The 19904-nt window shown below is 45.6% G+C and overlaps 1 protein-coding gene across 8 annotated transcripts in view; it reads right to left on the bottom strand.

Moving 5' to 3' along the window:
• EDRF1 (erythroid differentiation regulatory factor 1) overlaps nt 1–19904 on the bottom strand; it is a 65185-nt gene that overhangs the window by 25058 nt on the left and 20223 nt on the right. For 4 of the 8 annotated variants that reach the window (XM_045041018.1, XM_045041016.1, XM_045041021.1 and 1 more), the window contains 8 exons: nt 19409–19609; nt 17712–17930; nt 15422–15645; nt 13105–13263; nt 12808–12957; nt 11342–11495; nt 9783–9898; nt 8538–8689 (listed from right to left, as the gene is read on the bottom strand). In XM_045041018.1, coding sequence (XP_044896953.1) covers nt 8538–8689; nt 9783–9898; nt 11342–11495; nt 12808–12957; nt 13105–13263; nt 15422–15645; nt 17712–17930; nt 19409–19609 — 1375 coding nt within the window. Of the gene's footprint in view, nt 1–103; nt 912–2317; nt 2833–8537; nt 8690–9782; nt 9899–11341; nt 11496–12807; nt 12958–13104; nt 13264–15421; nt 15646–17711; nt 17931–19408; nt 19610–19904 lie in introns of those variants that run through there. The other 4 variants (XM_045041017.1, XM_006938262.4, XM_003994512.5 and 1 more) reach the window with 2 other exon arrangements.

Genomic DNA, 19904 nt, shown 5'->3' with positions numbered 1-19904 from the left:
ATGGCAGAGATTTTTAATGTTTTAATCTTCACTTTGGAAGATTGATTAAACCAGTTCAAATCAAAACTCAAAGTGCAGAATGTGAAATTCAGGAAAAATAACAGACATTTTAAATAAATAATTTATTTATTCAAAATAGTTTTCTTACCTTATTCACAGTTTCCAGTTTACAATGAAAGAAAGAGGGAGCAGTACCTATCCTCGATCAGCTGTCCTAGCCAGTCAGAGAGAAGCGGGAGCTCTCAGAGCGCGCCCTGAACTCAACACCGCGGAGCCCGCGACACGGGGGGAGGGCGGGCCGCCTTCCGTGGGACCGGGAAGCGCCGTAGACGCAGGATGTTTCTTGAACCCACCTGAACCACTAAAGGCATCTGGATCCAAGTTCCCCTGACCACGGTAACATCATCCAAAATAATTCTATCTTAAACCCATGGAGCCCAACAGACTTGAAACCTGTTTACAAGTGCACCTGCATCACAGCAAGGGTGTGAACACGGAGGCACCACGTATGTCTCTGAAAAACCAACGCCGGGGGCTTTCAGTCTGGTTCTGCCTTCACTTCAAATGAAGCAAAGAACTCAACCACGATGTGTCCGTGACGGGAAAAGAGAACTGTTTCCACTGCTGTGCCTGTCTTTAGTGACAGGAGAGTCTTTCCCTCCTATTTAATGACATGAAGCACCGAATGGACAAACCGGCCCCCAAGAGCAGAAGGCACTGACAGCGTCTCTGCGGACGGAGCTTCAGGCCCGAGTCACTGGCCGCCACTGCCGCCGCGAGCAAGCTGATCCAGCAACTGGATGAGGACGTCGATCCTTTCCAGAAGAGTGGAGTTTCTGTTAGCGGTAGCTCTCAAAAGCTGGGAGTAAATCTGCTTGTTGGCTTTGAGGACTACATCCTCTTCAGTATTACTGCCGCGTTAAAACAAAAACAAAACAGAAGTGCACAGTGAGGTCCACCGACGACCCAGAAAGAAACCCAAATGAGCAGTCCCAGACCGTCACTGCCCACAGGGAGGCGGGTGGTCCGTTAAGGCCTATTCCGTGCTTACCTTCTCGCAGTCACTGTTCCCAGGCCCGTTTTTAGATATTTACTTCAATACGTCAATTAAAACCAAGGTTCGCTCTCTTCACAAATATCTGAGTGCCTACTATGTACTGGGAACTGCTCGTGGCCATGAACAAAACACACCAGAGTCCCTGTGCTCACGGCATCTGCGGGCTACTGAGGTAGCAGTGGGTGGGGGGGTGGAGGGAGGAGTGCATTAAACAAGAAAACAGCATGTCTGATGACATGCTACGATGAAAATCCGGCCTGGGGCAGCCTGGGGCCTGGAAAGCTACCCAGGATTTCCTCCCTCCTCTGTGCTGAGCCTGACACCCCTCAGCCCTGTTAACGAGCACACATGTAACGCGACTGTGGGGAGGTCTTCCCTGGAGAACCCTCTGTAGAACCTCATTTCTCTTCTCCCTCTTATTCCAACTTCTTTAATCGGGCAAATCTCTCTTCCTCTCAAAACCACCCATGGCACAGTAAAGCGATTGTTTAAAATGCATTCACTATGTACAGTTTGGGCCTAAGATGGCTAGGTTTTAGTTCTGGGCTGGGGTTGACATTTGCAAAACCTCTGATATCTTACAAGAAATTTAAACTCCTTTCTGGGGGCTCCTGGGTGTCTCAGTCGGTTAAGCGTCCGACTTCAGGTCAGGTCATGATCTCGCAGTCCATGAGTTCGAGCCCCTCGTCGGGCTCTGTGCTGACGGCTCGGAGCCTGGGGCCTGCTTCCGATTCTGTGTCTCCCTCTCTCTCTGCCCCACCCCCACTCACATAAATGCTCTCTCTCAAATATAAACATAAAAAAAAGAAGCATTTTTATTTTTTTTTTTAACGCATAATTTTTTTCAACGTTATTTATTTATTTATTTATTTTTGGGACAGAGAGAGACAGAGCATGAATGGGGGAGGGGCAGAGAGAGAGGGAGACACAGAATCGGAAACAGGCTCCAGGCTCTGAGCCATCAGCCCAGAGCCCAACGCGGGGCTCGAACTCACGGACCGCGAGATCGTGACCTGGCTGAAGCCAGACGCTTAACCGACTGCGCCACCCAGGCGCCCCTTTTAACACATAATTTTTGAGAGACTGAGAGAGAACATGAGCAGGGGAGGGGTAGAGAGAGAAGGAGACAGAGAATCCGAAGTAGGTTCCAGGATCTGAGCTGCCAGCACAGAGCTCCATGCGGGGCTCAAACCCACGAACTATGAGATCATGACCTGAGCCAAAGTCGGACGCCCAGCCAGGCCCTAGCCCCACTCCCCCCACCAAAAAAGCATTTCTAACAGAACCACATGGTTGTCGTAAGAGGAAACTGTCATAAAAGGATTCAAAGAAAATTAAAATTTTTTATTCAGAAGAGTTTTAAATTTATTTTGAGAGAGAGATACAGTGCAAGTGAGGGAGGGGCAGAGAGAGGGAGAGAATCTCGAGCAGGCTCCATGCTGCCCACGTATAGCCAACGTGGGGCCAATGTGGGGCATGAAACCACGAGATCATGACCTGAGCCGAAACCAAGAGTCGACGCTTAACCAACTGAGCCACCCAGACACCCGAAAGAATTAAGATTTTTAACTACTAAGCTCAGTTTTTCTTTTTTTTTTTTAAAGCACAGGTGGGGTGGGTAGAAAATAATCAACAGCAACCTACTAGCATTTCCTTTCTTTTCAAGTCTAGCTCTGATCTCCTTTTACTGCAGACAGAAACGCTCCCGGACTCCTGGTGAGGTAGCAGGGCCACAGCACAGGTCTCCCTCCTAGCGATAAAGTCACGTGTATCTCCTGTGCCGGCCAGTGACACACAAGAGACACACTGACTTAGGAACCAGTCTGTTTTGGAGCCCTATCAACATAGTAACGGTATGCACACAAATACCACATTTAACAGTCTTCAATAAATTTTGAAAAAATTAACACAAATTAGAGCAAGAGGACTTCATGCATCCTACCCAAAAACTTTAAGCGGGTTTTTTTTTTTTTAATCTTTTTTTTTTTTCAACGTTTCTTATTTATTTTTGGGACAGAGAGAGACAGAGCATGAACGGGCGAGGGGCAGAGAGAGAGGGAGACACAGAATCAGAAACAGGCTCCAGGCTCCGAGCCATCAGCCCAGAGCCTGACGCGGGGCTCGAACTCACGGACCGCGAGATCGTGACCTGGCTGAAGTCGGACGCTTAACCGACTGCACCACCCAGGCGCCCCTAAGCGGTTTTTTTTGACAGGATATTAATAACCTGAGAAGACGGGTCAGAAGACCCTCCACTAAAATAAAACTACTTAGGCCACACACAGAGGAGAGGACAGGTATGTTTACAAAAGGTACCATAGGACGGAACTGTCACCCGTTGGCCAATTAGACCACCAATTTGCGAAAACCCACAAAGAGCTGGTGGTTCTCACACATATTTATGTCGCCACCTTGTGGAAACCAATAAAACATTTCAAAATTTACCCGCTGCCGTTAAACAGGAAAAGCGCTAACTTTTTCAACTGCGTGTGTCCCCACATGCACGGTCCCCTCCGCCTTCTCCTCCTCTGGTTCTTCAGAAGGTGGGGTGTCTGCCAACCGCTGCCCGGACCACCACCCCCTGCTGAGAAGCAGGGACAGGGCGGAGAAGGCGCCCGACGCTGAGTGCTCCGCCCCACAAACGCTCTCCTTAAGGCCACAGAGGATTGTTTGAAAGCATTTACTGGAGGCGTTTCTGCTCAGACGGAGACCGCTAGAGCATCATTCCCACCCTTAGGACAAACCCAACAGCACAAAGCAGGACAAACTACCACTTCAGGAGTTCGGGACTGCTGGAATCTATCAAAGGGTTGGGGCTGCTGGGCCACCGAGGCTGCAGACTAAGGACAGGCAGGGAGAGGGAGAAGTACTTCCTGGCCTGAGGCAGACGCCGAAACTGCTAAGGATTTAGCTACAACAGTGAACGAGCCGGGAGAGGCCGAGTGAGGGAGCGTGGGGCCCCTGGGAGCTGCAGGTATAGGATGAGGTCACCTGGCCTTGTAGGCTTTTCTTCAAGGACCCCACCAGATGCTCACATAAAAAACCTGGTGAGAGTCCTAAAACAAAGGCCCTTCGTGTGGGCCGGGCAACGGGACCAGCTACGGCTACAAGAGGGGCAGGCAACCCCATCCAGATCCTCCTCTCCAGGGAATGGTCAATGTTTATAGCAGCACTCCCAACAATAGCCAAATTATGGAAAGAGCCCAAATGCCCATCAACTGACGAATGGAGAGAGAAGATGTGGTTTATATATACAACGGAATACTACTTGGCAATGAGAAAGAAGGAAATCTGGCCATTTGTAGCAACGTGGATGGAACTGGAGAGTGTTATGCTAAGTGAAATAAGTCAGGCAGAGAAAGACAGATATCATGTTTTCACTCATATATGAATCCTGAGAAAATTAAGAGAAGACCATGGGGGGGGGGGGAAGGGGAAAAAAAAGTTACAGAGAGGGAGGGAGGCAAACCATAAGAGACTCTTAAATACAGAGAACAAACAGGATTGATGGGGGATGGGGGAGAGGGGGAAATGGGTGATGGGCATTGAGGAGGTCACTTGTTGGGATGAGCACTGGGTGTTGTATGGAAACCAATCTGACAATAAATTGTATTAAAAAAATAAAAACAGGGGCGCCTGGGTGGCTCAGTCGGTTAAGCGGCTGACTTCAGCTCAGGTCACGATATCACGGTCCGTGAGTTCGAGCCCTGCATCAGGCTCTGTGCTGACCGCTCAGAGCCTGGAGCCTGTTTCAGATTGTGTCTCCCTCTCTCTCTGACCCTCCCCCGTTCATGCTCTGTCTCTGTCTCAAAAATAAACGTTAAAAAAAAATAAATAAAATCAAGTTGCAAAAAAAGAAAAAAAAAAAAAAGCAAGCCTTAATCTGCAGGGTGGAGTCAGAGCGGGTAGGAGGGAGAGGAGGGCAACAAAGCATGTCAGCCTTCGGGCACTGGTGAGAGTCGATGCAGACAGAGCAGTGAATGGGGGGGGGGGGGGGGGGGGAGGCACACTCTTCCCCTGGGGCAGGGGCAGTGTGAGGCCCAACGCTGAGACTCAGAGACCCAGTTTCTGCCTAAGAGAGGTTTACCCAAACTAAAGGAGAAGGTCTGGCCAACGCCCTTCCCGCCACAACAGACTAGACGCACCGAAGGGCAAGTAGGAACGGAACATGGACTCCGGACTAGAGCTAAGAGGGTGCAGACAGAGCCTCTCTGAAGTACCACACACCTTCCTCATGAAAATGCTAAAACGAAAGGTGGAGTAGACGGTAAGAAAGACGTCAGGAGACCCGCTCCACACTAAGCCTAGGCACTGCTCGAGAACTTGAAGCCTGTGATTCGTGAAAAAGTAACCGTAGTGACAAAAAAAATCTCAATCACAGCTCAGCTCCAGACTAGGAAACTGAACTCAACCCCCCTTCCTAAAGGTGTAAAAACTCCTGAGAGATGAAAATGATGCCCCTCAGTCTGAGATGTCCGGTTTCCCACAAATAAGAGATGGAGAAAGGTAAGGAAACCACACGTGTAAGACAGCAGAACCAGACGCAGACGACACGGATGCTGGAGCTCTCCGACAGGGGATTTAGAAGGACAGGGATCACTATGTCAAAAGGCTCAAATGGAAAACAATACCTAAGAACAGACTGGCTAACTTCAGCAGAGAGGTGGAACCCACACAAAGAACCCAGTAAGAATAGCAGAAATGAGCACAGTAAACAGAATGCCTTCAACAAGTTCAACTGTAAGTGACTAAAATCAAGAATCAGCGAACCTGAAGATAGGTTAATAGAAATCACACTGAAGCCTTGCTGCCCCGAAAAAGGGTGCAAAGGCAAGGGAACACATAACAGCTATGTAGAAGATCAGTCTAGCACAGGAACAGCTGGAACCACGGAGAAACAGGAGACAATGGAGCAGGAGAAATAAGAACACCGAAGAGGGAAGAAACCATCACAAGGCACCCAGGAACGACAGGTTCAAACTGCTGGGGGAGGGGCACCTGGGTGGCTCAGTCAGTTGAGCGTCCAACTTCGGCTCAGGTCATGATCTCACCGTCTGTGAGTTTGAGCCCGGCATTGGGCTGTGTGCTGACAGCTCAGAGCCTGGAGCCTGCTTCTGTTTCTGTGTCTCCCTCTCTCTCTGCCCCTCCCCTTCTCATGCTCTATCAAAAATAAATAAACATTAGAAAAAAATTAAAAAAAAAAAAAAAATCAATACAACCGATGAATTCCTAACCAAACTGACTGGTGGGGGGGGGGGGGGGGATCAAAGTTGCCAATATCAGGAATGAAAAAAAGCTAGCACTACAAACACCTTTAGACATTAGCAAGATAATAAGTGAATACTGTGAACCTATACATCTGACAATAGACAAAAAGACTTTCATTCACTCAGAAAATTTTACCTATGAAAAGAAGCTAAACTCTTTGTGAAAAATTTTCAATAAAGCCAACTCTAGGTTAAGATACTTTCACTGGTAAATTCTAACAAAGCTTTAGGGAAGAAATAGTTCTACACTTCTAAAAATCAGATGAGGAAACACGGGCACACTGATTTCATGAGGCCAGCAGGCTCTACTCCCAAAAACAGACAAAACCACTAACAGGAGAGATCATCCCCACAAACACACACCAAAATCAAGCATTAGTACACGAAACCCCAGGGATATTAAGAAGAATGATGAATCCCAACCAAGTGTGGTGTATATCAGGGATGCAAAGCTGCTTTAACCTTAAAAAAACAAAAACAAAAACAAAAACTCTCAATGAGCCCCACGTTAACACACTGAAAAAGGAAAACAATGTGGTCATTTCAATGCTTAGACCAGAAGCATCTAACAAAAATTCAACATCCACTAATGACAAAAGTTAGGAACAGAGAGGAACATTCTCAACTTAAAAAAACATTTTTTTAAGTTTGAGACAGAGACAGTGTGAGTGGGGGAGGGGCAAAGGGCGGGTGGGGGGCAGTGAGAGAGAATCCCAAGCAGGCTGGGTGCCACCAGCTAGAGCAGAGCCCACACAGGGTTCAAACTCACAAAACTGTGAGATCACATGACCTGAGCTGAAACCAAGGGTCAGACGCTTAATTCATTGAACCATCCAGGCACCCCAGAACATTCTCAACCTGATTAAGGGCATTTATAAAAAACCCACAGGTGATGCTACACTTAATGGTAAAAGACAGCACGCTTTCTCCCTGAAATCCTGGGGCTGACCACAAAGAGGCAGCAAAAGAGAATTCTTGAAGTGACAGAGCGGTTCCGGATGGTGATTTTGGCAGGAGACACAGTTCTCTAAGTGTTTGTTAAAGCCTGAAGAACTGTATGCCACAAAAAGTAAATTTTACTATGTATAAATTAAAACAAATATAGATCGGGCTCTGTGCTGACAGCTCAGAGCCTGGAGCCTGCTTCAGATTCTCTGTCTCCCTTTCTCTCTGCCCCTCCCCTGTTCACCTGCTGCCTCTCTCTCAAAGATAAATAAACATTAAAAAAATAATAATAAAAAAAATAAAGTAAATATAGAGACAAAAATTACCTGTATCTGAAGATTATAAATTGATAAAATATGCATGGGTAACTGACAATGTATGTGTTAAGATGAATGATTTTTTTTCCCTTATTTTCCAAATTTTGTGATATGGCCAGATTGTACATATATTTTAAAAGGAAAGACATTATTGGGGCTCCTGAGTGGCTCAGTCGGTTAAGTGTCCGACACTGGCTCAGGTCATGATCTCACAGTCCAGTCTGTGGATTTCAGCCCCACGTCGGGGCTCCGTGCTGACAGCTCAGAGCCTGGAGCCTGCTTCGGGTTCTGTGTCTCCCTCTCTGCTCCTCCCCTGCTCGTACTCTGTCTCTCTCACTCAAAGATAAATGAACATTAAAAAATAAAATAAAAAAAGACATTATGTTACCTTCCTGATCCAGTACTCACTGCTAGAATTCCAAGTTAAATTAATAATGCCAATATAAGAAGTCTGGTAAAACAACAGAATTGTGTAAGCTGATACAGGTGTAGAAGAACATTTTTTGCCGAGACGTTCACTCTTTTCACCAAGTTCCTGGGCATTACAAGGATTCTGACATTCTGTCATCTGCTTCCTTTCTACTGGTGCATTTGGTGCCGGGTATCAAAACTGTAGTCCTGACTTCCCATTTAAAGACAATGCTCAGAAGGGTTACTAGAAACAGTCCAGGTCTTCATTCCAGGGTCATTCATCCCTCTCAGGGCAAATATTAAAACCAATAGGGTATTTACTCTTGCAAGCAAGATCTGTTTCTACAGTTTCGCTGGATCATAGGCCACACTGCGAGGAGCCTCATCTGGTTTAACAGGTCACAGCACCACTTAAATCCCTGGTCGCCCACATACAAAACAAGAACAAATACAACCTATCCTTTCCCGGGGAGGGTAGAAATTACGTTTCTACAAAGTAAGGTGCTAGAGAAGAAATTTCCAGAGAACAATTCTATTTACCTCATTTTCTTCTTAGTTGAAGACAGCAGTTTGATGGACTGAAGGAGAAGGAATGACAACCGAGATTCAAATATACTGAGGAGCTTGATCACTTCTTCTCGACTGAGACCAGGCGAAGGATCAGCGGCTGGAGCGCTCTCGTCACTCTTCGGCTACCAACGACAAAAGGTCACTTCACCTCAGCTAGCGGACGATTACGGCTCCGCACCCAGGGATGGGGCTGCGGTGCTGTCCACCCAGTAAACGTTTTAGCCAAAAAACAAAACAAACCAAAAGCAGACCCAAGGTCACTTCCCCCCAGGCACAGCCCGTCGGTGGCAGGGGCCCTGCCGAGCCCCTCATCCTGGAGACCATCCGACAGACTAAAAGCCGAGAAAAATGTCTCACACCTAACAGGCACTTATGTAGGAATGAATCCTGAATGGAAACCTACTTCCGAGTGCACACTGACGGAGCAGAAGGAAAACGGATGCTCGACGGGGCGTGACAGAACGGGGCTGGACAGGCTGGCGTGCGACGGGGACTCGGGGAAGCTTTTCGCCCCAGCAGAAGGTGGCATGAATGCTGGAAAGCCAGGCAAACCAGAGATGCTCTCCAAGGAGCTTGCTGAAGCCCATTCATCGTTCAACTGCTCCCTGGCAGTTTACCGGAAGTTATAAAAGAGCTACGTGCCTCTTTCTTAAAAAACAAACACAACAGGGGCGCCTGGGCGGCTCAGTCGGTTCAGTGTCGGACTCTTGACTTGGACTCACACGATCTCACGGTTTGTGAGTTCGAGCCCCGCATCGGGATGCTCTGAATTCACTCTCTCCCTGCCCCTCTGGCACTTGCTCTCTCTCTCAAAAAAAACTTAAAAAAAACCAACAACCAGTAACTTCCTTTAAAAAAACAAAACAAAACCAGAACAATGATAAAAAAGACAACACACACACACAAAAAAAAAAACCATAAAAGAAAACAGAGACGTTACGCTATCAGAGCCTTACTGAGGTCTACGTGGTTAAAGAAAAAAGTATTTAACACAAAGCTATAGTTCCAACTTAAAGAGTTTAATAATTCCACCAAGAAAATATAATACATCACTGTTAATGTGTTTTTATGCAAAGCACATATATGTATGCATACGTTTATATATGCATATACACACACAATATACATACCTCACCCCCACCATACGCCCACTATATACATTCACCATTTAGCTTAAGGCACACAAAAACCAAAGATAAATACTTCTCCATTTACCTGGTCAAATTCCTCTACAAGCTCCTTTCTGATGAGCTGGAATGCGTGTTTAGTTCTCACCATTATATCAAGAGCCCCAGATAGTGTTTTCAATTTTCCAACGTTGCTATTCTGACCTACAGTATGAAGCACAAAATGACCATCCCTTTCAATATAAATCTAGAAACCATTCCAATGTCAATGTATTACTGAACGTTGATTTTCGAATCCCGTAAAGGTAGCTCATGAGAATCTCAACAGGTTTTCTCAATCCAGCTTTTAGTAATTATCCCTAGACAAAGCAAAAATTACAACAGTCTCCCTGCTGCACCATTTGGTTCTGTGAGGGTGACAACCCAACCTCCCTGAAAGACCTGAGTGTTAAGGCAAAGAAACCAGCTGGAAGCAATTGTTTCTACTCTATTCTATTCTATTCTATTCTCTCTCTCTCTCTCTCTCTCTCTCCCTCTCGTGTGCGCGCTCTCTCTATATATATATTTTTTTGGTACTCAATTTTTAAAGGGAAATTAACCATACTTATCCTATCTCAGCAAATTTGTTCCCACTACCTACTGCTTTTATGAAACTGATGCCTGCTCTCTCGAAGGAATTCAAACATGGCAGAAAATTCAAAGATGTAAATCAAGAAAGGTCACCCAAAACCCACTCCCAGAGAGTGTGGCGGTTAACCCCGCCATAGGATGGCAAAATGTTAACAGACGTACTCTCAGTAAACAGGATTTTTAAAACCGGCTTTGAACAGGCCATGCTTTCACAGATGCGCCAAGTCTAAATCAGAGCCGGGTGAGAGACTTCCTCCCGGCCACCCGCGCCCCGCCCGCAGTGCCGTGACTTCCTTGTGCATCCTTCGGGGGACACTCCACTGGAAGAGTCCTCCACGTGGGTAAGTAGCACGTTTGTTTTAACTTTATACAAGAAAACAACTGAAAGAAAACCAAATGAGCGGCCGTACTTCAAATGAACGTGTGTCTCTACCGCACAAGAGCTAGGTCTCCAGGGACCCCTCTGCACAAGGGAGCAGGTGGGCGCGAGTGAGAGAACGCGGCAAACGCCCTCTGCGTGCGGCAGCAGCTTGCTCCCTGCTGTGGCTGAGCCCGGACAGAGCGGGCGCGCTCGCTTTCGTCCAGCCCTTCCCTTCCCACGGATCTGTGCCCTGCGCGGGCCTACAGTTCTGCTGCCACAATCCACCGCTGCCCGTACCCACCATGTTTCAAGGGGTTCACTGCTCCGTTACCACCGCTTCTCCCTTCCTAAGTCGTTCGTGATGATTTCATCTCTGATGGTCTCAACTGACTTGCCCCATTTTTTCAAATAAGGGAGCGGGGGCTACGTTTCACTATTTCTATGAAATAAATAGGTCACTGAACGTAATCAAATCCATTTTCTAAACTTCAAAAAGTGTAGAGACTTCTGGCCCCTACCCAAAGTCATCAACTATGGCAAATTAAAAAGAAAACGTTATTTATAATCAAGAGAGATCTCCGGGTCTGCCTCACTCTAAGAGGATCCCACACTAAGTCGATGCCCACAAACACGAGAAATGAAAACGTAAGACTTACTGGTCATCTGAAACTCTGCAAACGCCACTCTCTCTAACTGCACTCTAAGTAGTTCACAAGGAGCATCTTTCAGAAGCTGAAAAAGCTTAACAGCTTTGCTATAATGAAGATCTGCGAGCACCCGGTGCTGCTTCCTAAGATGTTCATCACCAACCTAGAATCAAAAACAATCCTAAGCCTTGAGTTATTTCACAGTATTTCAGTTATTTCACAATAACTACTTAACTAAGTCTCTGGATCACTAAATGTTAGTGTTGTTTCTCTAGAAGTCTTCAACGGTGTTAGCTCTTACGTTTAGATGTTTAATTCGCTTTTGGTTAATTTTTGTATACGATGTGAGATAGGAGTCCAAGTTCATTCTTCTGGCATGTGGACATCCAGCTGTGCTAGCACCATGTGCTGAAAAGAAAATTCTTTCCCCATCGCGTGGTCTTGGAACGCTAAGGCTTGCTTCTGCCTTGGGGATATTAGGCCACCTGGACACGCCTGAATTTTGATTAGGACCTCCCGGGGCAAGGGCTAGAGAGTCCAGGGACAGTGGAACATGAAGAGAAATCCTCTGTGGTTAAGCTGGACCTCAAAAGGACAATATTCTCAGGCTGAGGGTGCCCAGAACGCAGCCTATGCCCAAGGGACTGCAAGATAAATTATCTTGGTCCTGAGCAAAAAAAAAAACCAAAACAAACAAATTTAAAAAAAAGGGGGGGGGGGAGGGGAAACAACCAAACAAAAAACATCCCTGAGAAACTTCCAACACAAGATTCCTGGTAGAAGCCACACAACCTCTCTGGAGGAATGCACCATCAACCTGGGCTGCAACGGATTCTTAAGACACACATGCATCTGAGTACCGGGATTCATGTACCAGGCTGTTCACAGCTATCAATAATTAATGAAAAATAATAAATAATTAACAATCACAGATTATTCCTAATAGCCTCAAACTGAAACGACCCAAAAGTTCAGGAATCACAGAGAGGATAAACAAACTGTGGTACAGTCATTAAATGAGCGCTACTGAACTAGAAAATGCACTGACCAGAAGGAATCTCACTAACACAATGTCCAGGGAAAGGCAATAAACCACAGAAGACTGTGTACAGTATGATTTGATCTATAAAGTTCACAACCAGGTAAAATGTACCTGTACCACACTGTTTTAAGTGGTCCAACAGGGTACATAACGGAAAAGTCCAGGACGGCAGTTACTCTGGGTGGGTGTGGAGGGAGACTCAGCAGGGAGGGGGAGCACACAGAGGAGACCTAACTGGGTCAACTAATACCCACTCAACTTATAAGAGGAAAAAAGGCAGTGCAGGCAAGAGGGAAAAATTACCTACACTCCAAATTATTTTAAAGCAGCTAACAGAACACATGGCATTACAAACACACACTGAAACGTAAGACCAACACCCAGAACGCTTCTAAATGGACTTGGCATCGAACTGAGGTTGGAAAGGCAGTACCTGATTTCTCAGACAACTGTGGTACATGGACGCCAGCCTGTGATGGATGGTCGCAGCTCGATACTGACAAAGAGGCTGTCGAGCAGACACGGAGTCCACGTCACAGTGTTTCAGGGACTTCATCATAGCCTCACTGACTTCTTTTTCGATCTGGGTTTTTTTAAGGGGGCGGAGAAAACAATGACAAGCCTATAATCTTAAAAGTATTTAAATACTGCTTGTTAAGGAAAATATGTTCAGTATCTGTTAAAGGCTGGAAGTTGCAGACTTCTTTTGTAGCCCAGCAAGTCTTATTACCTGCTCCTGAGCTTTTCTAGATAATGGCGCGTAGTCTTGCTGGAGAGTTGCCATAGTAAAGTAAGTAGTGGACAGTTCCCAATTCACTGAATCCCAAACAGCTGGGTGTATGTCTCGCGTTCCCAGGGACCTTAGAGCTTTCAAATAGTAATCAACAGCCTGTGCAGGGAGGGAAAGACACAGTTCTCACTCAGTTTAAATCTATGCCAACAGCATATTAAAAATAAAACATTCTTGGGGCGCCTGGGTGGCTCAGTCGGTTGGGCGGCCGACTTCGGCTCAGGTCATGATCTCGCAGTCCGGGAGTTCGAGCCCTGCGTCGGGCTCTGTGCTGACAGCTCGGAGCCTGGAGCCTGTTTCAGATTCTTTGTCTCCCTCTCTCTGACCCTCCCCCATTCATGCTCTGTCTCTCTCTCTCTCAAAAATAAATAAGCATTAAAAAAAAAAAATTAAAAAAATAAAATCAAATAAAACATCCTTTAAAGTCACCCAGATGTTGATTTGATCTGGGGACAATTTACAGAAGGGCAATATTATGAAAGGAAAAAACGATCTATGAAACGGTTTCAATGAAGAAAAGCTACTTAAAGTGGCTGGCCGCATGCCAGTCCACGTTTCCATGGCAAGTCCCTAAGCCTTGGTGCTTTCTGACTTCTGCTCATGCATGAGGATGCATTTTCTTCCTTTGGTTTTTCTTTCTTTTTTTTATAGTTTTTTTTTTTTTTTAAACGTTTGTGTATTTTCGAGACAGAAAGAGAGAGAGAGACAGAGCATGAGCAGGGGAGGGGCAGACAGAGGGGGAGACACAAAACCCAAAGCAGGCTCCAGGCTCTGAGGTGTCAGCACAGGGCCCAGCGGGGCTCGAACTCCCGAACCAAGAGATTATGACCTGAGCTGAAGTCGGACGCTCAACCGGCTAAGCCACGCAGGTGCCCCTGGTTTTTCTCCTTCTTAAGCGAAAATTTGTTTGTATAACTAGTAAACGAGAAAAAATAACTAGAAGAGTCTAAGGATAAAAAATCGCTGCTACCTGACTATAAAAAAGCAACTCCAGGGGCGCCTGGGTGGCGCAGTCGGTTAAGCGTCCGACTTCAGCCAGGTCACGATCTCGCGGTCCGTGAGTTCGAGCCCCGCGTCGGGCTCTGGGCTGATGGCTCAGAGCCTGGAGCCTGTTTCCGATTCTGTGTCTCCCTCTCTCTCTGCCCCTCCCCCGTTCATGCTCTGTCACTCTCTGTCCCAAAAAAAAAAAAAAAAAAAGCAACTCCCCATGCCTCCTGCCTGAAAGGCATGCTCATTACATTTAAGCAAATAAAATCACATTTAATTCCACCGCCCGGCAATAATTTCTACATGTCTTGTAACTATCTACTCTCTGTGTATCTGTAAAGCGGGGGAAAAAAACCCTGAAATACAGTCACTTTCCCTCTACAACCTCGCATGCCGTGACCACGTTCCACTAGCATGCTCTGAGAGCTCTGAAGTACTCGTTAAGGGAGCGCGCCTGTTCCTTCCCCCTCTCCTACGCTGCAGGTAATTTGATAGACAAAAAAAACTCAATTTTTAAATTTCATAAAAATGTGAAATTTGAAATTTCTTACATCTTAACCATTTTTTTTTTTAACGTGCACCAATTTTTTGGCCAAGATTACTTGCCATTTTTCTATTGGGGCAGTTCATTCTCAATGATTATCTTATTTTTGAAGTAAGTACCATGCCCAATGTGGGGCTCGAACTCACAGCCCCAACATCAAGAGTAGTGTGCTTTACCGACTTAGCCGGTCAGGCGCCCCTTTCAACGGTTCTTAACTCTTCCCTATATATGAAGGATTTATTAACCTCTGATCTGTCATAGGTTACAAATATTTTTACGAGACTGTGGTGTGCTTTTCAATTTTGCTTTCTGTTATACATTCAAAAACCATTCTTTTTACACGTTTACACGTGTCCATCGTTTACTCTGTGTTTCCTGCCTATTGTATCGTGGGAGGCAAGTCCCGTCCCGTCTCATCACAAAGGCTCTTCCTTTAGCTTCTCCTGGCACTTTCCCAGTTTCCCTTCATGTCAGCCTTTACCCCGCCTGCCACCTGATGTCTTCTCTGCTTATGCCAACACAACCCACTGATCGTCTTTTCAACACGCCAGCTTCTATGCTAAATTCTCCACATCCTAGGGTCGGTCTCTAAGCGTTGTAACTGTCTCGTCACACACCATCGCCACAGCTCTCGTTAGATGTATTGTATTTTCCTGGAGCCACGGCAAAGCTGAGGGCCGATTCGGTGGAAGCGGATGACGTCCGACACGGAAGCAGGTGTGTTACCTTATTATAATACAAGCCTTCTTCCGGTGAAAACTCCCGCTTAAATTCATCACCGGCACCGCAGTGCGCCTGCGCACAAATTCGCATGAGTCTCCCCGTGTTGCACAACAAAAGGGCAGCGTTTGTAGCATCATCGATTGACTCGAAGTTGTGAATTCCTTTTTCAAAACAAGAAAAGCTTTTTTTCCACAGCTGCTGCTCCGCAGTAGACACACTCTTGCTCACTTCACACAAGAAAGAAAAAACCACACGTAAGCGGACATCAGTGTAAACCCCGTGTGCCCCAGGGAAGGACAAGGGGAGGAGGGCAGGGACAGGACGGCTAAGGAAGCAGCCAAGTGGAGTCACCACAGCGAGCTGCTGAGCTGCTATCACTGTCCTCACTCGCCTCAAATTCACGGTGAGGCCCTACCCCCCAGTGTGGCTGTATTGGGAGACGGGGCCTTTAAAGAGACAACTACAGCTCGAGGAGGATAGGATGGGCCCTAATCCAACATGACTGGTGGTTTTCGAGGAGAGACAGACACCAGGGCTTGCGCAGAGAGAAGACCAACTAAGGACATGGCTAAAAGGTGGCCATCTGCAGGCCACAGAGAGGGGCCTCAGAAAAACCCAACCTTGCTGGCACCTTGATAATGAACTTCCAGCTTCCAGCTTGTGAGAAATACAATTTCTGTTGTTTAAGCCACCCAACCTACGCTATTTTGTTATGGCAGCCTGAGCAGACTAACACAATATGAAAACATGGCCCTTCTTCACTCTTAACTAATAAAACAAGCCAATAAAATGATCTGACAAAGCACGATGTTATGAAGATTCAAAACACATGGTCCCATGGAGTTATGAGAGGTGTAATCTGTGTTGCATCCAACCCTCCTAGGTTTCTATCGCTTTGATGCTCCTTCACCACCAACTTCCTCCTCCAAACGCACCTTAAAAGCACAGGTTCTTACTTCTCAATCAAAAATACGCATGTGGGTTCCTGGGTGGCTCGATCAGTTAAGACTGCTGATTTCGGCTCAGGTCATGATCTTACGGCTCCTGGGATAAGCCCTGTGTCAGCTCTGCACGGACAGCCGGGAGCCTGCTTGGGATTCTCTTTCCCTCTCTCTCTGCCCCTCCCCCTGCTAGCTCTCTCTCAAAATAAACATTAAAAAATACATATATAATAACATTTTCTTTTAAAAATTTCAAAGTTATTTTTACAAGTGCAAGTCGGGGGGTGTGGGGGAGGAAGGAATCCCAAACAGACTCCGCACTAACAGCGACACAGGGCTTGAACTCATGAACCATGAGGTCATGACCTGAGCTGAAATCAAGAGTTGGACGCTTAACCAACTGAACCACCCAAACCTCCCAATACGGCAACACTGTAAAAAGCATGAACCCTTTGTACCTCTAGTGCCAAGCACAGTCCACAGACCACCGCACACATGCGCACACACACACTCACACTCTCGCTCTCGGATTACCTGCTGTCCTCATTCCTCTTAGCTCTTTGCCTCCTCACACCGAGTCCAGTCTTTACATTTCCATCATTCTCATGGCTCCAACTATCCCCCCACCTTCCATCTGAGCGATTCCCCAACCTGCGTCTTGCTATCCCAAATAGCTCTAAGTCCAGGTTTCTAACCAACAACTGAGCGAGACCTTCTGCTCACATGTCCGCTGGTATCTCAAACTCGATATGGGCCCAGCTGAATCCACTATCCTGTGCCTGAATCACACAAGGCCCCTGCGTTACTTTCACCACCCACTGGACCGTGCCACCTCTGGCTCCTTCTCTAGACTGCCTACTCAGTGTGGACAGCACCCCCTTTCCCATATCTGCCTGCCGACATCCTGTGTATCACGTACCAACCTGCTCGAACCACACCTTCTCCCCAAAAGCCCTCCAAGAACCTCACACCTTCAATGAACCTCTGTCCCCACTCTTCTGGACTGCACTTGTGCTCGTGGCATTTTCCAAAGATTTACATTTCTATCTGGCTTCCTGACACGGAAGAGAAACTAGGTTTCAGTTACATACCCAGCAGAGCGCCTAGCACCGGCTGGTTGTGCGCTTCACTTTTGAACGGATCAGACGCAGAATGGAGGACATGGAAATGAGGACTCTCAAAGGGCAATGGCTTTTTGTTTATTTCTCGAGAACTTAAGAATAAAAGATTCTTTAAGAGAGCACCCCTTTATACATAAAATCAAATGCCACAATTCTTTGCCCAAACCACAAAACCAGCATGATTTTCTACCAGAATAGGCAATAAAGAGAGGACTCCAAAGAGATACTCACCTACTCTCTCACTCTGCAGTGCAGCTGCCTGATTCATGTAAAACACACCGATTTCATTTCTGATATTACCCATTCTCTTCAATACTTGTACATAGTGTTCTGGGTTTTGGCTTTTTAAGTCACTAAATTGCAAGATTTCATTAGCAGCTTCATAACACTTACAACTAACTGAAAGCTGACTCTCTAAGTCTGTAGACAAATCAGTTGCCCATGCAAATCCTAAAAAAAAAAAAAAAAAAAAAAAAAAAAAAAAAAAAAAAATCACCATGAGTCACATGAACCCTTTTTCCTTAGTATCTACATAATCTCACATTTTTAAGACCACAAAATAAATCTAATACTGTATAAACCTAAGATTCAATCAATGCAACTAAAAATTTTAAGTTTCAAAGTAAAGATCCTTTATTTAAAAAACCATATTTTCCTGGGATATTAATGTTTGAATAAGGAAATATTTTCCTAAAAATACCAAAAACTTCCCAAGACCTGGATTTTACCAAGTTCACCTGCTTACTGGTACAAGCCTAAAGTTGTTTGTGGATACAGAGTAAATCTTTTTTTTTTCTTTTTAATCAATGGAAATAGTTCTTGAAATAAAGCTCTGATTGCTACCAGACGCTATTTAAGTACATGATGGCTTGCGATGTAAGTTTAACTCACTGAAGAAGCTATTAGCTCAAAGACTTAAGCTCAAAGACTTAAACCTGCTATGGAGTGGGAATGCAATAAACTTAAGTGCAGGGCTCAAAATTCAAGAGGAGAAAAGGGAGTGCTACTGCCATTAACACTGCAACATGAGAGAATGCCACGCTCACAAACAAGTGCTTTCAATGAAATTAACTTGATGGGAGTGGTAAAAACACACTGAAGGTTTTCTCACTGTGTCTATGAAAATAAAATGATCATCTGAGAAACTCAGAAGGAAAGAAGGGGAAGAGAGAGGGCAAAAAAATGAAGAAATACTACATTTCTCCCCAATGTACTTCTCTAGATATTGCATGTCCAAAAGTTTTTGGGAGGTGGATATCAAGTAAACATTTCAGGAGCAAAAGAAGACAATTCCATGGTAAGTAAAAGGATTGCTCTCTTGGCTCACTTACTGCCCTAACTGCAGTGTGCTGCCGACTGTACTGAAAGAGGCAGGGATACAGCCGCTAGGAATAATACTCCGATTTCAGAGTTTTAATATCTGACGACTCCAGAAGAAATATATATATATTCACTAAGATACTGACAACTCCAGAAGAAATATATATATATTCACTAAGATAGTCAGCTATGAACGGAGTTTAAAAAATGATCTCTGTATCTGAGCCCCTGGAAATCATTCAGAAGGTAATTCATTCACTTTTACCAACTGTTAATTCCTTTTCAAAAGAAAATCATGGCTTGGTTAGTGGACTGCAAGGTCACCTCGAAAAACGTCGACGGAAAGAGGAGTAAAAGGTCAACACAACTGTCTTAGAGCTTATTTTATCGTTATTTGAGAATTTCTAATTTTACAACTAGAACGATTTCGAAACACTTTACGTACAAATACACACGGAATCACACTCGATTTTAAAGTTAAGAGAGCAGAACAACAGAACCGCAATATTGAAACGCTAACATTTCCGCCACTTCTCCGGACACACCCCGGTCACCTATGCTGGACCCAAGAAAGAGCCCGGTGCGCGTCACAGGCCTGGCCGGCGCACCTTGACACGGGGACTCCCTGTGGAGGCTGTGCAGGATCTCCTGGTCTTCTTTTGTTTGATAATTAAACTCCTCAAGATGTGCGGCTCTGTTGTTTGCGTTCTGGGCCAGCATTAGTTGGATATCACCGCAGAGCGTCAAATATTGAGAAAGAAACAGCAGCACTTCAGAAAGCATATTGGTGCAGAGGCAGCAGTAAGTATCTAGGCAGAAAGGACGGGAAAAAGAAAAGACACTGGTGCGTGAAAAATTAGTATGATGAATATTAAGAAAATCTGTTACTAGCTGAAAGCTTTGTACCACTGTACCCAAGTTTCTTACGTTACATATGGCTTCCTGGGTGTCAAAAGGAAGGGATAATTAACCACTCAGAGCAGAAAATAAAATCCTGAGTAACACACTCAAGAACAGAAAGTTATTTCAAAATTAAGTTTTACAACAGAAACAGGAGTGAAGTTCCATTGTGATTCAGATGCCTTTTCTGTTCTCCCTCCCAAT

Source organism: Felis catus, chromosome D2 (genome assembly GCF_018350175.1).
Source record: "Felis catus isolate Fca126 chromosome D2, F.catus_Fca126_mat1.0, whole genome shotgun sequence".
Taxonomy (NCBI): Eukaryota; Metazoa; Chordata; class Mammalia; order Carnivora; family Felidae; genus Felis; species Felis catus.
The sequence above is the reverse complement of the archived record's forward strand: the minus strand, read 5'-3'. Positions and strand labels throughout refer to the sequence as shown.